This window comes from Symphodus melops (genome assembly GCF_947650265.1).
Source record: "Symphodus melops genome assembly, chromosome: 14".
In the NCBI taxonomy this organism is placed as follows: Eukaryota; Metazoa; Chordata; class Actinopteri; order Labriformes; family Labridae; genus Symphodus; species Symphodus melops.
In genome coordinates, this window is record NC_136704.1 from 16,523,924 (window position 1) to 16,541,636 (window position 17,713).

The 17,713-nt window shown below is 41.5% G+C and overlaps 2 protein-coding genes across 2 annotated transcripts in view; both read left to right on the plus strand.

Annotated features, from left to right (window-relative positions):
• The first annotated feature begins 272 nt into the window (after positions 1–272).
• LOC306834831 (suppressor of tumorigenicity 14 protein homolog) lies at positions 273–10,866 on the plus strand. Its single transcript, XM_079361051.1, has 19 exons — positions 273–443; positions 940–1,111; positions 1,204–1,328; positions 2,508–2,575; positions 2,691–2,884; positions 3,189–3,284; positions 3,507–3,726; positions 4,505–4,647; positions 4,811–4,908; positions 5,745–5,851; positions 5,950–6,083; positions 6,268–6,372; positions 6,830–6,940; positions 7,014–7,127; positions 7,315–7,434; positions 7,542–7,725; positions 7,804–8,075; positions 8,180–8,316; positions 9,407–10,866. The coding sequence occupies exons 1-19, from the start codon at positions 363–365 to the stop codon at positions 9,572–9,574; spliced, it is 2,649 nt and encodes an 882-aa protein (XP_079217177.1). The 5' UTR covers positions 273–362; the 3' UTR covers positions 9,575–10,866.
• A 540-nt stretch (positions 10,867–11,406) lies between these two features.
• Positions 11,407–17,713, plus strand: part of flt1 (fms related receptor tyrosine kinase 1) — a 30,017-nt gene continuing 23,710 nt past the window's right edge. The window contains exons 1-4 of the mRNA XM_079361050.1: positions 11,407–11,898; positions 14,387–14,483; positions 15,191–15,396; positions 17,347–17,471. Coding sequence (XP_079217176.1) covers positions 11,841–11,898; positions 14,387–14,483; positions 15,191–15,396; positions 17,347–17,471 — 486 coding nt within the window. The 5' untranslated portion in view covers positions 11,407–11,840. The remainder of the gene's footprint in view (positions 11,899–14,386; positions 14,484–15,190; positions 15,397–17,346; positions 17,472–17,713) is intronic.

A 17,713-nucleotide genomic window follows, 5' to 3' on the forward strand; every position in this document is an offset into this window, starting at 1 on the left:
CTTTTCTCCCGCATACACAACGAGGAAGTTTGCCCACAATATCTGTCGCACGGATGGTTGTGCGGATTGAGCCCTTTAATAGTGCTCCTATTGTCCCGCGCATTGCATTCTGGGGCTCCGTGTGACACCTGCCGCCCAATTCAGGTTAACGGGAGGCTGTGAATGCCCGACGCATCCGAGCCGCTCAGGTCGGATTTCTGAGGGTTTTTTTTTTTTTTTTCGAAAGGTAGCGACAGTGGGGATTTCCTCTCTCTCTCTCTCTCTCTCTCTCTCTCTCTCTCTCTCTCCCTCTCTCTCCCCATCGTTTCTATGCCTGAGGTTTTGTTGCATATCACCTCTCCGGAGCTGAACGGGACAGTGCTATGAGGAATCACCCTAAAAGCAAGACTTGTGAAGTGTACTGCGTCTCCGGGCATGGACGTTCAGACTGCTCTGCTGTACAGGTGAGCCATATTCATTGCACTTCACTGAACTATTGTACCTGTTTATCAAGACTTGCATTCTCTATGAAGGAAGCATAATAATCAGAACACATTCAGTCGTTCTTTATCTTAGTCATGAAATCAGTATGCATGGGTATGTGGGTCTCTTTTTAATAAATGTCTCTGTCGGCGTGAGCCGCTTGATTGAGTGCTGACACACCAAAGCCAGGCCGTGGGAAAGCAGACTCCTCCAGTCACGCTTTGTCTGCTCCCCTGGGGAATCCTGCCAAGTCCTTAAATGTTTAAGGAGATCCTTTCAGCTCAAAGATGCTCACCGTTCCTCTCAATAAATCACTCTCTGCTCAACCATTAAAACCTGTGTCATTGATTTTGGCAGATTTTCTTTGCTCCCCTCTGCTGTGGTCGCATGAAATTGAAAGCCAATCAATTAGAAGCAACCTGAGCAGAGACATAAAAAGCTGGTATGATATTTGAGTCATGTCCTTGTATCTGGAAGGGAGAGGGAGAGTCAAAGGAGCCCACCCAGTCATTGAGCCCCCCAACGAAGCCAGAAGAGAAGGTGGAGGGGGGGCAAACCGCCTGTGGCTCCTGGAGGAGATGGATGTTGGGTCTCCTGCCATTCTTTCCCTTCACTGCTGCCATCGCACTCACTCTCCACTTCTTAACAAGTGAGAACTCACCTGTCCTTTAAAACATATTGATTAAGTACACACAGTCACAGACATTCCTCTGCCTCAAATCTCCATCTCCTCCTCCTTAGCTCCACCCGTCTCAGTGTTTTTCCTTGGTGGCAGCGTGGAGTTCCCAAACTTGAGCTTCACCCCAGAGCTGACTGACTCCACCTCCCCTCAGTTCCGCCTGCAGGCTCAGGCCTTGAACCATTATGTAAGTAGAACAATGGATTTGTCGATTTCCTGCTCGGAAACTAATGATGCTCCTACCATACTTTGAAAGGTTTCACTGAGCTGGCTTTTACTGCAACTTTAAAAAAAAACTGCTTCCTTCTTTCTCATCTGATATTGTCTGATATTGTCTGATATTGTCTGTCTTTGCTGTCTTATTCATCTCTCCGTCTCTTTTTTTTTTCTTCTGCCTGCACACCACTTTTATACCTCTCTGTCTCTCTCTGGTGGTGTTAAATGTAAAGCTGAAACAGGAGCTGGGCACAGTGTGTGTGTGTGTGTGTGTGTGTGAGTGTGAGTTCCCTAGACCCCCTGGGACTGGGCCCTTTCAGGGCTGAGGACAAGCCCTGTGTTTGTGAGCCCTGCTAGGCCCAGGGAGCAAGAGTGAGAAGAAGAGCAGGCCCTCAATAAAAACATTGTCTGTGTGGCTTCCACACAATCAGCCGCTCTGTGCACCGTACACTACAGAGAGGAGGAGAACCTCAGTTTGACAGCAGGGTTGAGAGAGAGAGAGAGACAGGGCAGTAGGGCATGCTGGGACGATAGAAGGATTAGGGACAGAGATATCAGAGGGGGAATTTGGGTTTTCGTGCAAAAGGTCAGACCCGTGGCACACACATGTCCTTTAGGTTTCCTTTTATCAGCGGTCCAAGACCCATGGCATGACATTTTATTGAGCCGATGAGAATAAGCAAATTAGATTGTTGTTAAATCCCACAAAACTGCAGAAACTCCATGTAATGCTCCTTTAATCAGCTGTGAGGGCGAGCTATTAGGCTTGTTAGGTGGACATGGTATCTGTGCCACCGTCTGTTTATTAAAGAACAGGTGAACTCGAGGCCAGCAGCCCATACCACCCAGGTCCTACCTCTACACGGCCGGCAGGTACAGACACAATGGCTCTCTGTGCTGCTCAAAGTCAACATACACACAAGAAGGGTTTGATACACGCACGCGCGCACACACGCACACGCACACACACACACACACACACACACAGGAACAATGCTTTTGTAACAGACTCAGGCTGCACGTTTGTCCAGGTAGACTCATGTGTTACTTACACAGTAATAGTGACCTCACTTTCACCACTGTGTTGTCACACCTACAGTGTTGTACAGTATGTGCGTCAATGGCTCTTTTTTTCGTCTTTATAAAACAGTTCTTGGAGCTCTACGACTCCTCACCGTGGAGCTCTTACTACCTGCACTCAGGAATTACTGCTTTCAGGTGGGCTGCACCGAGAACAAAGCACTGAGGAAGTTAAACGTGCAACATTTATTCATGAATATAATCTGCATCCTAACAGCACAGTCTGCCATATTGTCAAACCTTTGTGTGACAGTGAAGGAGCAGAAGGGCTCAACGTCTTCTACTGGAGTAAATTTTCGGCTCCGGACGACGTTGCCATGGCGATCAGGGGGTCCAGTCCAGCGACGCTGCAGCGAAGGCTTCCTGGAAGCAACAAGGTGCTGCGGGACAGCCGCTATGAGCAGCGATATTACATGGAGCGAGATGATGACATGCTCCACCTGCTGGGTAGAGGCTGCACTCATTAATATATACACATAAACATGTAGGTCTTTCATGGCTGAACTTTAACCCCAGTAGTTTAAGTAATGTGCAGGTATTAGGCTTACTGTTCCATGCGTTTAAAAGTAATGCATCTATATTATTAAATTTTACTTCATCCTGTTATGTTGTAATTATTAGGGTTTTTATAATACTAGACTAGATGAAGAATGTCTTCAACATAGCATGTGATAAAGTGATAAATCTTGAGTAGTGACTGAAAAGCTGTGTGTGCGTGCGTGTGTGCATGTGCGTGCGTGTGTTTTTGTAGGTTTGGATCCTGATGACTTTGAATTAGAGGAAAAATCAGACAAGAGTAAGAATCCAAACAGCATCCAAAGCGGGAAGTGGCAGCTTGGTTTTCAAGGTGAAAAGAGCGTCCCTTTAATTTCATCATGTTCGGTATTGACGACATAAACCTAAAGATCTGCGGTCTGATAATGATTTCCAATGAGAAGGCCGTGTAATTCAGGGCGTGTGACTGTAACTGTCCATTGTTTTATACAAGTCCTTTTGGCTGCAGTTCACTTTAAATTCCTCCTGATGTTTCAAATATTTCCATCACTCCTTTATCACTCCTTCTGTCTAGCGATGTCCTTTGACCTCTATGCCAAGTACGGCAACAATCGCACCCTGAGCCTTGTGAGTCCCAAGAAGCCATACTACCAGTGGCGTCTTCGTGTGCCATCAGGTCACGTGGTCCGCCTGGTGGTCCTCACCCTGCACGGTGCCACTCCAGGAAGCTGCACTGCCCACAAGCTCTCAGCATACGACTTTTTACTTCCTTTACAGAACAAGATCATTTCCAGGTAAAACACTGACGGTCCTGTTTTTCTTTGGTGATCCTGTGTACTGTGTGCACAGTTTATAATCTGGGCCAACAGATTCTTAATCTGTGCCCGTTGATTTATAATCTGTGGCTGATTTTAAATGACAATTAAAAAAAGAATAATAATAACAACAACAACAACAACAGCAAAAATCACACTGGAGGAATACATCTACCTAGCCATACTTGGTATATGGTCCATTCCTTGTTCTCTGAGGAGAGAAATTTTGTTCAAAAGTGATACCCAGGGCAGAGATGGCTGAGTTAGTTTGAGCGCCACATATTCAGAGGCTGTAATCCACAAAGCAAGCAGCCCAGGTTTAAATCTATCCTGTGGCTACTTTCCCGCATTTCATTTTTCACTTTCTTTTCCCGATTTCTGACTCTATCCATTACCCTATCTCTCTAAAGTCACAAAGTCCCAAAAATAAATTTAAAAAACAGAAAATGAGCTATGAGCCTTAAAATCTGAGAAATGTAACAAAGCTGACTCTCTGTTAACCTGGATAGATCACTACAGTAAACTACTCTCTGAGTTTGGTGCCATAATTTTTGTATTATTTTTCAAGGAGAATTTTCTCTGTGAGCATTAAATGTACTGCCACTGAACAAGACCATGGAGTTACAGTAACTCATCGGCCTAGTATGTGCATCATTTCTCATGGAGCCAAGCTGTCACCCCCAGGAGGGCTCCCTAAATATTGGTTTATTTTATCTGTTTTATATTTACACATCCTGTTTGTATTTCTCCGTCTCAGGTGGTGTGGGCTCCCTGTTTTGGGTTCGTCCCCCGTCATGAAGCTGACTTCCTCTGGGAATGTGATGTTGGTCACCTTCTCCTTCAGCAGACAGAGGGATGGAGCCATTTTCAAAGCATACTTTCAAGCTATCCCTAAAGCAGGTTGAGTGCTATCACACACACTCGAAAAACCCCACACACAATCAGCACCGTTTAAGTACTATAAGATTCATGATTCAAGGTTCCTGCTGGCATATAGAGCAAATTTACTCTGGTGTTGTTGTCTTTCCTGTGCACTTATCTTTGTTTATATCTCCCCCTGCAGGTTGCGGAGGGTCATTATCCTCCTGGAACGGCTCTATTTCCTCACCTTACTATTCCGCCTATTATCCCCCTAATGTTGACTGCACCTGGATGTTACGGGTGAGCCGCATGTGTGTGCAGATGTGTGCAGGTGTTCAAAATAAAGAATCAAAAAAAAAAAGGGATCTCTGGAAAATCAAACAAAAGAAAGAGAAGCATGGCTAAAAGTAGGAGCAGCCTCTCTGTCTCTATTTCTCACTGTCTTCTAACAATAAGGAAGTGGGGCCCACAGAACTAACAAAACAAGCAACCATCATGGTCGTCACAGGTGTGACGCAGTAAATGGGTGACATTCTATTTGATGGGTTTAACTTATATAGGCAGCTGTCATAAGGAATTGACTCAAATCTGACACTCACATTATGGATGAATGGAGGCAATATTAAGATATATGTTATGGAGAGGCCTTTCTTCATTTGTTCTCAAAGTCCAAAAGAAAAGATTAACCAGTGACATTAGGTAAACCTATAAGGCAAGGCTGAAAGTCAGAAAACAACTTAATATGTATTGTCATCTCACATCTTAAGCTTTCCCTTTATTATGTTTTATACTCCCTTCCTTTAACACTTTCTATGATCTAAGCTGAATGCATCATATGTTCATTTGTAAATAATTTAAGCCAGACTGTAAAAGTATTATGAAGCCCAGTCCTTTTTCCTTTTCTTTCTGTTCTGACTACTCATATTGTTGTGGAAACAGAGCAGCGATGGACATAGGTGTGCAGAGATACAGATATTATGTGAAGTTTGTTATGTCGAATGAATGCTTTCTCAAGTAAAGAATAACAAAAGAGATAGTAAAAGAAATAAAGAATGTACCTCGTTATGTAACTTTCCAGTCCACCATCCACATGTAAGCATTTGAACTTTCTTTCATCCTCTTTTGTTCACTATCAGGCACCACTGCCTGGATACCTAATCTCTCTCACTATTGTGATGATGGACATTCAGGAAGCATCATCCGATGGTTGTGAGAAAGACTGGCTGGACATCGGAGGGGTCAAGTGAGTCTGAAGATAAACAGTGTTTTTTATTTTTTATTTTGTCTTAATAGTTTTGGAGCTCCCCTTGTTTATTGATTGTTGTGCTCCTCTGTTTCTAGACTGTGTAATCCAGTGTCAGACAGCAGCAAAAAGAGAGTCTATCCCTCTCCTGTCTCTCTCCATTTCCATTCAGATGAATCTCTCACTCACAAGGGCTTCTACTTGCTCTACCGAGCATTTTCTCCAGAGGGCAGTGAGTAAAACATGACGCATTAACACAACATATTTAATTATTAGGAAGGTGTTCTTATCCCAGCCAATAAAAAATGATCTCTTTCATGCTGTAATTTTGCTTTTAGTTTGAACTGATGAAGCATATCAGATTTGGTTGCCCAAGAGAGTACCATCCATAAAGTGTCCCTCCTGTTGTTCTTCAGCCTGTCCTCGCCAGTTTCGCTGTGGAGACGGGCGCTGTGTTCCTCTGAGGAAGGTGTGTGATGGAGCAAGAGACTGCTCGGATGGAAGAGATGAGGCGAGATGCTGTAAGTCCTGTTGTGGAAAGCAAAAGGGCTTTAAACTTGATCTAAGCAGATTGAGTTGTTACATGTGTTTTGATTTCTTGTCGATATTGTCATTGGCCTGACAAAATGTTGAACTTAACTTCTCTTTCTCCCTATTTTATCTGGCCAAGTGTGAAAGGGGAAAGTAAGTGTGTTTACATGTGCACATGTATTCTTTATATCAGGACTTTGTTTCAGTAATCAGATAATGTCTATAAAAAACCATCATGTCCTTGTTTTAGAATCATGCACATGTTCTTGCCATCTTAACACAAATAATAAATTATTTGTAGATAGAGAAAGACAACATGGCTTCAGATATAAGTGCACATGATTATGGATACTAATGAAGATGTAAACTGTAAGTTACACTGAATTAAAAAGAATTTGCGGCTTAACTTTTTTTTCTGCTGCATTTTCTTACATTGACACGATGCAGCATCCTGCAAGCCGGGTGAAGTGGTATGTGGAAATGGCCAGTGTAAGCCACACAGCAACCAATGTGTGAGCCAAATCACCTGCCAGGACAGCAGTGAAGAGGCCCCCTGTGGTGCGTAGACATTCACTATAGAAACAGGAGTGTGCGCTTGTGTGTATATAAATAACTATTTGTTTGTTTATAGGAGGTAAATGTTACCACATGTGTCCCAACAAGGTGTGCCTTCAAAGGTCATCAGTGTGCGATGGTGTTATTGACTGCAAAGACCGCAGTGATGAGTTCAACTGTACAAGAGCATGTGAGTATTTATGACAAAACGTTATGTCAGGCTGACTGATCAATTTAAGTGTTTTTTTATTACAATATATTACAATTATTATAATATTATTATTATTAATATTATTATTATAAAATAAGTATATTCATTTCTATTTTAGGTTCAATTTTGTTTCAGTATTCCAAAATGTATCTTTGATTTTCTTCAGACTTTAAAGGCTGCTCTTCATCCTCATACAAATGTGCCAACGGAAAGTGTGTAAATAAGGTGAACCCTGAATGTGACGGAGTCAAAGACTGCTTTGATGGCTCTGATGAGCTGCGCTGTGGTGCGTTCTCATATGAAAACCTCTTTTTTTAGACTTAATTAATAATTATTACTATAATTAGTTCTCTGACTTTCATGTCTTTTGTCTCTGACCCTCTGTCCTCTCAGGCTGTGGTACCAGGCCCAGAAAGCGCACTAAGATTGTGGGTGGTTCGGATGCGGGGGCTGGGTCATGGCCATGGCAGGTCAGCCTCCAGATGGATCGCTACGGACATGTTTGTGGAGCTACACTGGTTGCGAGCCGCTGGCTCATCTCTGCAGCTCACTGCTTCCAGGACTCCAATGCAATTAAGTAAGAAAGAGGTCTGAAAGTGTCACTACTATAGTTTTTTTTTTTTTTTTAAAGTGTACATACATGTTGTGTCTCCAGATACTCAGATTCTCGTGCATGGCGAGCCTACATGGGAATGCGTGTGATGACAACAGGAAACAATGGAGCAGCAACAAGACCAATCCGTCGCATCCTCCTCCACCCGCAGTACGACCAATTCACCTCTGACTACGACATCGCACTTCTGGAGCTCAGTGCTCCTGTCTTCTTCAATGACTTGGTGCAGCCTGTGTGTGTTCCTGCATCCTCACACACCTTCACAACAGGGACCAGCTGCTACGTCACAGGGTGGGGGGTTCTTATGGAGGACGGTGAGAGCTGTTCATGGGTATTAAATTAACCTGAGTCAGTTGTATAAGGGCTATTCAGCAATTTGTAATGCCATTATGTGTTTTTTTTTTTTTTTTTATGAAAGGTGAACTGGCCTCTCGCTTACAAGAGGCCTCAGTGAAAATCATCAACAGGAACACTTGCAACAAGCTGTATGACGATGCTGTCACTCCCAGGATGCTGTGTGCTGGCAATCTGCAGGGAGGGGTGGATGCCTGCCAGGTGACTGTGTGCATCACATGATTATATATAAAAAATATGGGGTTTTTTTAACTCTCACTCCCAGAGCTGTTAAAGGACTTCATGTTGTAATAAGCTTATTTATCGTAACCACATTGTGTTTCAGTAAGATCTTCTACATTTTCAGTAATTCTGAATTATGGGGCTAAACCATTCTATCATTGCAATGATACAACATTTTTCTTTGGATCTGTCAAGTGCTTTTGGAAAGAGTTTTGAAGTAAAAACAGATTGGGTTTTTTTTTTGCAAATTTTGGAATATAATTAATCAAATCAGAAAAATATTAGAAAAACTAAAGTTAGACTGAACATATTGTTTAAATTATGTGGTGTATTAACGGGGAATTCAGATTAAGAAGTGTAGAATCCCATACTTTTAGCTAATAAGCAACTAAACGTGAATGGACTACTAGTTAGCTATAGCTATCAGTGTGATTAGTTAGCTAACAACATATTAAACTGTATTAAGATATTGAACAGTTAAAAACTTAGACTAAAACATATTTTAAAAATGCAGTAAATTAAATATCAACAACAGCTAAGTTGCAATTAATGAATAGTAGTATTATAATGGCAACTCATTCAATTCAAAACTGTATTTGATGAATAACTGAATCGCTGTCTTGCTAATTAATTGATCACAAGACAGCTTTACTGAAAAATGACTGCTTCAAATTCAACAACAGGTGCATTTGTGGAGCCCAAAAAGAGGGCTCTTACAATGTGTGTATCAAAGAACTCACTATAGAGTGGATGTTAGTTTGAATTTAAAACATGTTTATATATATATCTTCATTGAAACTGTTTTTGTTGTTCTTTTGTCTCACTGCTATGAGCATGTATTGCTAATGCTAATTTGTCTAGCTCATTCCATATGAGTTGTTGGAGTTCTCTCAGTGTCTTGAACTGTCTAATAGAAAAATCAGTTCAGCAGCTCTTGAAATGATTTGATATAACTTCATAGTCTTTTAAGTGTAGCAAATAATCCAAGAATTATAAACAAATGTGTTTTCTTGGTAATTTTCATCTTTTATGTTTGAGTGTGTGTCACAGTGCATATCCATGTTTTCAGGGTGACTCCGGAGGCCCATTGGTGTGTCTGGAGCGAGGCAGGCGTTGGTTTCTGGCAGGGATCGTGAGCTGGGGGGAAGGGTGTGCAAGACTTAATCGTCCCGGCGTCTATACACAGGTAGTCAAATTCACGGACTGGATCCATCAGCAGACTAAAGGACAGGTGTGACCAAATACTAGACTTACATGAACAAAATGACGGACTTAACACATGGGACAAAACAGTCAAATCTGGAGTCCATCTTCAGACTGTTGTCTTGATGTCTCGTGACAGCAAATGCATCAGTTTTTGGGAGTGTTTACACGGCAATGTAAAGCCTCTTTCCTGCTCCAAACCTACCAGCTTGCTAACAGTCTTTAACATGTACAGTGGCTATAATGACACAAACAAAAACATAAGGTCTTCTGCTGTATATTGAAATAACTTGTTTTTTTCCTCACTCCGCATCCATTTGATTGGAACATTTTATTCAGAGTATATGATAACACGGATATGTACGATATTACTGCTCTATTTAATGGAGATCTTTCTGTACACATGTAGACTGAGCTGCAGGTCAACATCTACTGGTATCAGAAAAAACTATGTTGGTTATTGCTCCTTACAAATAGTGGGATCCAAATGTTCATCCATTGTGTGTGAGGTGTCAGAACAGATAGAAGATAAGCCAAAGTACAAGCCCTCAGAAAAAATCCACACCTTGACAAAAAAACATTTAAACACGCACTTTTTTGCACATAATTATTACAATTATTTGTATTACTTGTGTAAAAAAAAGTGTGTGACTGTGAGTGTGTATCTGTCTGAGTCTGTTTGTTTGTGTATACATCACGATCTGTTATTCAAAAGCGCAGTCTGCTATTAAAAAATAACAGATCATGTTAGAACATTTTTTAACCTGTTTTGGTGATTTAATTGAGCATTTGAAGAGCTTTACCGCCTAAAAGATAGAAACGGACATTTCTTCTTCACCCACTCATGTACTGTACGTGTCCATGACTGACTTTCAAAGAGTTGTGATTGTACTGTATGTGTAAGTATGTATGTGCATTTGTATATCATGAGTTTATCTTGGTCATAGTCTTATGTTCAATATATACTGTATTTATAGAGGATTCTAAAATCAATAGGAGGTGATATCATATTTTGCATTTAATTTTTATCACAATTTAATTTATCTTTATTGCACCTCTGTGAAAAGCATCATTACCACCCCTTCAACACAATGTTTATGCACTTATAAGACACTTAGAAGATCACCAGGTGATGCCCTTAATAAATCTTTCCAGTGAAGATGCACTTGAATTTTCACCATTTCTCCTGCTCCAACTTCTCATTCAGCTCACATCACCACCCTGTGGCCAGTCTGAGTGATTACTTCATTCAGTTGAGGTGATGATGCACCTTGCACCCATAGAATTAAAAAAACATGCAATTTGTGTCAATGTTTTATAATGTAAATGTATTTGCCTTTATATTAAAGACACAACTTCAAATGCATCTTCAGTAACTATTGTTGCACATTATATGAAGTTGATAATATTTATTTTACATAATGTCTTTACTTTTCTTTGGAAATCTCAACATTTCACTTGTTATTAGCGCTTTTGGAGTCTGCTGCCAGTCACTTTATATCTTTCATATCATGACGTTATAGGGTCGTTTGAATATGAAGTCACCTGTGAACTAAGGTAACCCTCTTTAAAAGTTTAAGTCAATCATTTTCTTTTTTCTGGAACGTGCTCCATGTTTTCCAAGGATCAAACGCTTTTCTGAATACAGATTGTCAGCTTGGAATGCGGAGAACGTCACTGTCAGGTTGATGATGACAACCCCTTTTCCTCCGGTGCCTACGTGCTGATTATCCCGTTTACCAATCCAGGGTACACTTATGACTTCAGTGCAGAGCCATCCTGCACGCATTATTTTTTAAACATTGGTGCGTAATTGAAGCCTGTGCAGAAAAGCAAGATTACTTGAAGATTAGAAGTTAGCACACATGTTGGTATACATGATTAATATTACGCAAAAAAGCAATAGGGCTGCTTGAATATTACAAACGTCATTTATTAACCACTCAATGGTCGGTTGATTGACCACTGGGGAGGACTGAAGACTGCTGTTACGCGCCTAGGGTGGGTCACTGGACGTCAAGGAAGTCCGCTATCCGGTGGCTGCACTGTGGGAACTGTATAAATCCGCACCAGTATCCAAAACGATGGGAAAAAGTTGCACTGGAGTTCAGGCGCGGTGTCCTGTTGCGTGATCTCCCGCAGCAACCCTCAGGAAATCTCTTTTCAGCCACAACCAGCGCTGAGCACCGCAGCCAAGTGCGCCGCGTCGTGCTAAATCTGGAGGGGGAAACATCAACTGAAGGAATAAAACTTGATTCATATTTTACACTTCAAAGTCACCTCTATTGGAGTCCCCAAAGATGATGCATTTTATCCTCCTCTGCCTGTTATGTGGATTGTACGGGACTCTTGCAAAAAGTGAGTAACATTACCAAAGTTAGAGCTATAGGTACACGTTGTATTTAATAATACTCACATATTAACTTGTGTATTTTCTTTAAAGTTAGTTCAAGTTATCATCCACTAAACTACGTTTCTCGAGTTTGGCTTACACTGTTATAAACCATCAACAAGACCACACGCTATTGTATGAAAACGGCATTTGGCGCACAAGTTTCCTTATTAGTACTATTTACAGTGAATTGTCCGGTCCGGTCTTAATGCAATTCATCAGTTTTTTAGATACACATGTAGTCTTAGTTTCAAAAAATAAAATGTGTCTCTTTGTGTCAACTTGCAGTTAATTAATTGTTGGTTCGGTCGTGTGTCTGAGATTGTTCAGCTTGTTCACCTTTTTAAGAACCGTGTGCAGCGATGGAGATAAGCAGTATCCTGCGGGACATGTGTTTGGATAAGGCGGACCTTTGTGGCACGGCTCCTTGCGCGCTTGGACACACACTATAGGCGTTGTTTTCCTGAGACTGATGAGTTTGTCAAATAAGAGCTGTGATATTAATGAGCCAGAGGTCATGGGGTAATCAGTGAGCTGGACCGGGTTGTAATATGTGCTTGTTAAATCGGCTTACTGTCGTGAGCTCCACAGGCCAAAAGAGAAAAAAACCTTTTCTTTTATGTGAAAAAGTTAAGTATGAGAAGCCTGTAAATGTAAAATTCTCTCCATCAGTACAGCTGATCGGTCAATTAAACTAGTCTGACATGCTTTCTTGTTGTCCATTGAAATATTTAGACACTTTTTATAATAATATCATAATTGTTATAATGTATCTACACAATAGAGAATAATCATACGAAATGTTTTAGCTTGGAAATAACTGGATAATCAGTTGACAAAACGTGAAAACATCATCATACATTTCTCTTCTTTTGTTAATACATAAGTTATTGTGACCATGGCTTCAATATATTACCTTTTTTATTTTTATTTTTTGATTTGTTAGACATTGTTTTTTGTTTCTTTAGAAAACATTAAATAAAAAATACACATCTATATGCAACTTTACACTTTATAACTTATTATTTTTCATAATAGTTTTACTTCTGCCTTGTTATCGTATGATTACTTTTGGCTTACTGATTGGCAGACTGCAGCAAGAAACTTAAATTGGATCCTCTTAGAATCCATTGTCTTCAGGCAGCTTTTCATAATGAAAGTTATTAAAGAGTTTTTTCCCCCCCTGATTGATTTTCTTTGAAATAATGTTCCTTTCAACTTTCCCGATAAGTCAATGAAAGGATTATTCTACTTAGTGATTAGCCAGTGTGTCTTAAAAGATGCCCATTGTTTTTTTCACTTCAGTGGAGTTTTAGAAAATAATTTGAAAACAGTAGTGCAGACACTTCACAGCTTGTTAAAAAGTCCCCAGAAGGCCTTGAGGAGATCTCTAACTTCCTTTCTATCCTCCCTTATCCTGATTGTGTGTGTGTGTGTGTGTGTGTGTGTGTGTGTGTGTGTGTGTGTGTGTGTGTGTGTGTGTGTGTGTGTGTGTGTGTGTGTGTGTGTGTGTGTGTGTGTGTGTGTATTTCACACTATGAAATCTAAGGAAATGGAATAGGAAGTGGTAGTAGTGTGAGTAATACTGAATTTACAAGATTGGGCATCCACTGGGAACAATGATGCTGACAATGACTGTAATAATGAGCTTTAGTGATAAATTCACTCGCTGTCGTCCAAGTGATTAAACAACTTGTCAAAAAAGCATTTGTGGTCTTAAGTTTTAAGCTGAATGGTTTTCGCTCGGTAAGGAGCAGTCAGAGTGAAGGACAGACTTCCCTGAATGATGTTTCCGCTGTTGTTGGTAGGAAGGAAGGGTGGACAGACAGGCGTCTTTATCTCTCATTAATAAACCTCGGCCATGGAGTGAAGAAATGCCGCCATTAGGTAAACAAGAGAGACACCGCTTACGCATTTCCACACAAGTTGTTAAGTGGCCTGAGTATCGGGAAATAAGAAGGGTCACAAACACTTTGGCCTGGAGTGAGGACGTGCTGTGGAGCTGGGACCCACCAAGACCTGTTCTGCTATCAGACTCTGGTTTAGTCCGGTTTGTGGTGGACAGAGCTTACGCCAACTGTCTAAAATATGTATTCCTTGTAAAGTGTTTTGTCTTACAGGATTTCCTCTGGTCTAATGTAGACCTGGGGCCACACAAAGGAATCAAGAATATCCCTGATTGACTGTAATTGCACTGATGCGTTCAACCTTTCCGTATGTTAGTTTATAAACAAGGTTCTCCTTCAACGGAATACCGGGATTTCAAGCACTCATTTCAGAAAGTAAACATCCCACCAGATGTCTCAAAAGATTTCTCGAACCTAAAGTATAACAAGCTGACCTTGACCACTTACCTTTCTGGAGATGTCCAAATGTCCGTCTCAGGGAAGTAGTTTCACATGTTTCTGTTTCTAAGTGTCTTCTGCATTCTCAGCCTCTCTTCTATCTTTGCAGATGAAGAGCAAAAGGGGAAGTACAGTGTTCCCATTCTGGACGTGAAAACTAGGCAGCTGGTCCTCGACGTCAACCAAACACTACAGCTTGGCTGCAGGTGAGTTTCAGGAAGAGAGAGATTCAGGCCAATTCAGGGAACATTTGGTTGGATTTCAACAGGAGCAAACAGCAAAAAATTTTAATGGACTTGTGTCTTCTGACTTCAATAATATTATTATTATAACTACTCAAAGCACTTTTTACTCTTAACGTCACACTTAACCCTTTACACAACATTTACACTGCTGGCAGAGGCCCCTGTGTAAAGTGTTCAATGGTTTGAACTAATCCATTCAGATACATTCACATACCGGTGATGGAGCAGCAGGAGCAATATGGGGTTCAGTGTCTTGCCCAAGGACATTTAAACATGTGACCACAGGAGCTTTGAATCAAAACCCCTGACCTTCAGATTGACAGACGACCAACTCACTGACCACAGCCCTCCTAGATGATTGATACATTTAAATCAGAGCTACAAAAAGACAATATTGATTGATTTCATTAAACATATTTTAACCTGGGTTGTTTTTATTTATTTATTTAAAAAAAAAAAAAATTATTTGACAAATTATGTTCAATATTTAAATGGAGCAGCCCTTACAGCATCTTAATTCACTTTTAAGATATTTAAATCCCTTGAATCTCCAACTCACGATGATAAAACAATTATTATTAAAACAGATAAAGTTCCAATTATGTGACAAGAGTATAAATGCACATACAAAGATTGCCAAATGTTTTTTTTCTATACTTGTTGGCCAGGGGTCGCTGGGAGCTGTCATGGCTGTTCCCAGCAGGTTTGGCCAGAGATCAGGTGCAGGTGAAGGATTCTCGCTGTGGGCGGACAGGCCAGCAGTACTGCAGCACAGTGACGGTGAGCCGCAGTCAGGCCCAGCACACAGGCCTGTTTCGCTGCAGGTACCAACACCGAACTCGGAAACAGACCTCCATTTACATATATGTCACAGGTAAGACACTTCAGCACGATCTCCTCGAGCCCAACTCTCTCTCCCTTGCCTTCATAGAGAAGCCCCATGCTTACACTCCTCTCCATGCTTATTGTTTATAGCTCCAGGTTAAACAGGATGCAGTGGGTGCTAAATACAGACCAATGCCAGAGAGCCAATTATATCTAAACACTGTTTGTCCCAACAACACATCCTTCTACATGACTCTGGCAGAGTCTCTAACCCCCCTCTACTCTACCTCCCGGTCGTTCTATATTTAAATCCTTTTTTACTTTCATTTACGTGCTACCTCGTGGCCAGAAATAGCCCAGCTGCTGAAAGGCTCAGGCCCTGGGCAGAGTTTCCCAGGGCATCAGCCTTATCTGCTCCACTCAGCTTCGCTTGAAGCATCCTGTGCCGGGGAGAGGAGGGGGGGGTCCAAAGGGGGTGTGCAGGGAGGGGATGTTGCCGTGTCTCTAAAAGGTATGTGAAAATGTTTGAGGGTGAGAGGAGCTGAAAAGGAAAAGATGAAGGCTTCTGTAGGAGCACTGTCTCTATCTCGTCGGCTCCTCCCTTTCCTGGAGGGTGACGCTGTTCGGGCTGGGTCTATTACCTGGCACGGAGCTGGGCTGTTGGCCAGGGTCACAGGGCACGCTACTGTTTGGCCAATAGGACCCTCTGGGGCCATCAGTCACTCAGGTCGCCTTGTCCATTAAGTGTCAGACTTGGCCGGTGGCTCTGCTCAGACCCCTCCCTCCCCCAGTCCTCTATTAAGAATCAAAGCGAGAGAAGGAAGCCCTTAGTCGGCTGGTCCTTTGGGTACTTTTGTTCGAATGTTCAGAGATTTGCTTTCCTTGAATAACACCAAACAATACACCGAGCAACACCCACACTTTTCAATGGCACTGAGCTTTAACAGGAGTCGAGCAGGGAAGAGAAAGCTCAGAGAAGACGTTTGATTGCCTCTAAACAATCTGTATGTTTATTGTTGACTACAGGCAGTCATTGGCTGAATAGGTATTCAATGAATGGGTGTGTTTAGAAGTGTGTGTCTGTTTGTTTGTTTTTGTTTGTTGCAGAGATTGATACTTGGAAGTGTGTGTTTGTTTGTTCGAGCCGGCTGATTGTTTTCTTTCCATTCTGTTTCTGCATGAAATTCAAGGGTCAGTGTATGAAAAATTATTTTCACTACATTTCTCACTCAGATGAGGGTTCCATTTCCTGACTTCCCTAAGTCCACCAGCTGAGTATCATTATAAGGCATCAAAACCAATACCTTAACATTCATTGTTTTTTATTTTATTACTCAGAACTAATGTGGGTCACTGTATCATGACATTTAAGTATGCAGTAACACAGATAACAATTCGTACCATTACAATTGGTTGCAATGTGTGAGTCAGGCCCACGTGACTCACACTCACACATACGTGAGTCCACCATAATGTAACAGCAAGTCTGTCAGTTTGGCAAGTGGGTGCCAAAACTTTCTCCGACTTTTGGAGTTATTTTTCTGACCTGAAGGAGCCTTCATGTACATTTTGTTGTTCCACATGTAATGTAGGGGGTAGTTCTCAATTTTACAAGCATCTGCCTCTCAGGCCATCACTGAAGGAAGATAATGAGCCTTTAAGTCACTTAAAAGGAATATCTGCAACCACCACTAAAGGGTGAAGAGTTACACAATAATTGTCTTTGGGCCAGAGACAAGAGAGTGAAGCAGCTTGATTTTCAGAGGAAAAATAATGAAAAAGTCCAGAGGTGTAGAGCTAAAGTAATTTCTTGCAAATAAAGAAAAGTACGAAAATATTTTCTTTCATTCCTTGAACTGACACTGTAAGCTTTATAAAAGGGTGTATACTCATATTTGTAATAGTGGTGTATAATACAGGAATAGTCCCTGTTTATACATGAGATTCACATGCTTATTATGTGCACTATGTGTCCCTGACCGCTGTGTTTTGGTTTCAGACAGCCAGCAGCCATTTGTGGACCATCCGGCGATGAGCCCAGATGTGTTGTACATGAAGGAGAAGCAGCCGCTGGTCATCCCCTGCCGGGTCACCCATCCTAACGCCACAACCACGCTGGTCAAGGTGAGTGAATGAAATAACAAGATCGAATTCTGATCTACTCCTGGTCCATCTCTGATTTATTACACCTATCACATTTTCTGCACATCTTGTGCCAGACTTTTCAGATCTCACATCTGCATCCCTTTTTTTCCCTCCGTTTGCGGATCATTATCCACATTGTTTTATCTTGGCAGTCATAACACTGTGGCGTGTGTATCCATTTGTTTGCGCCCGTCTGCGGATATGTGTGAAAGTGTGTGCGG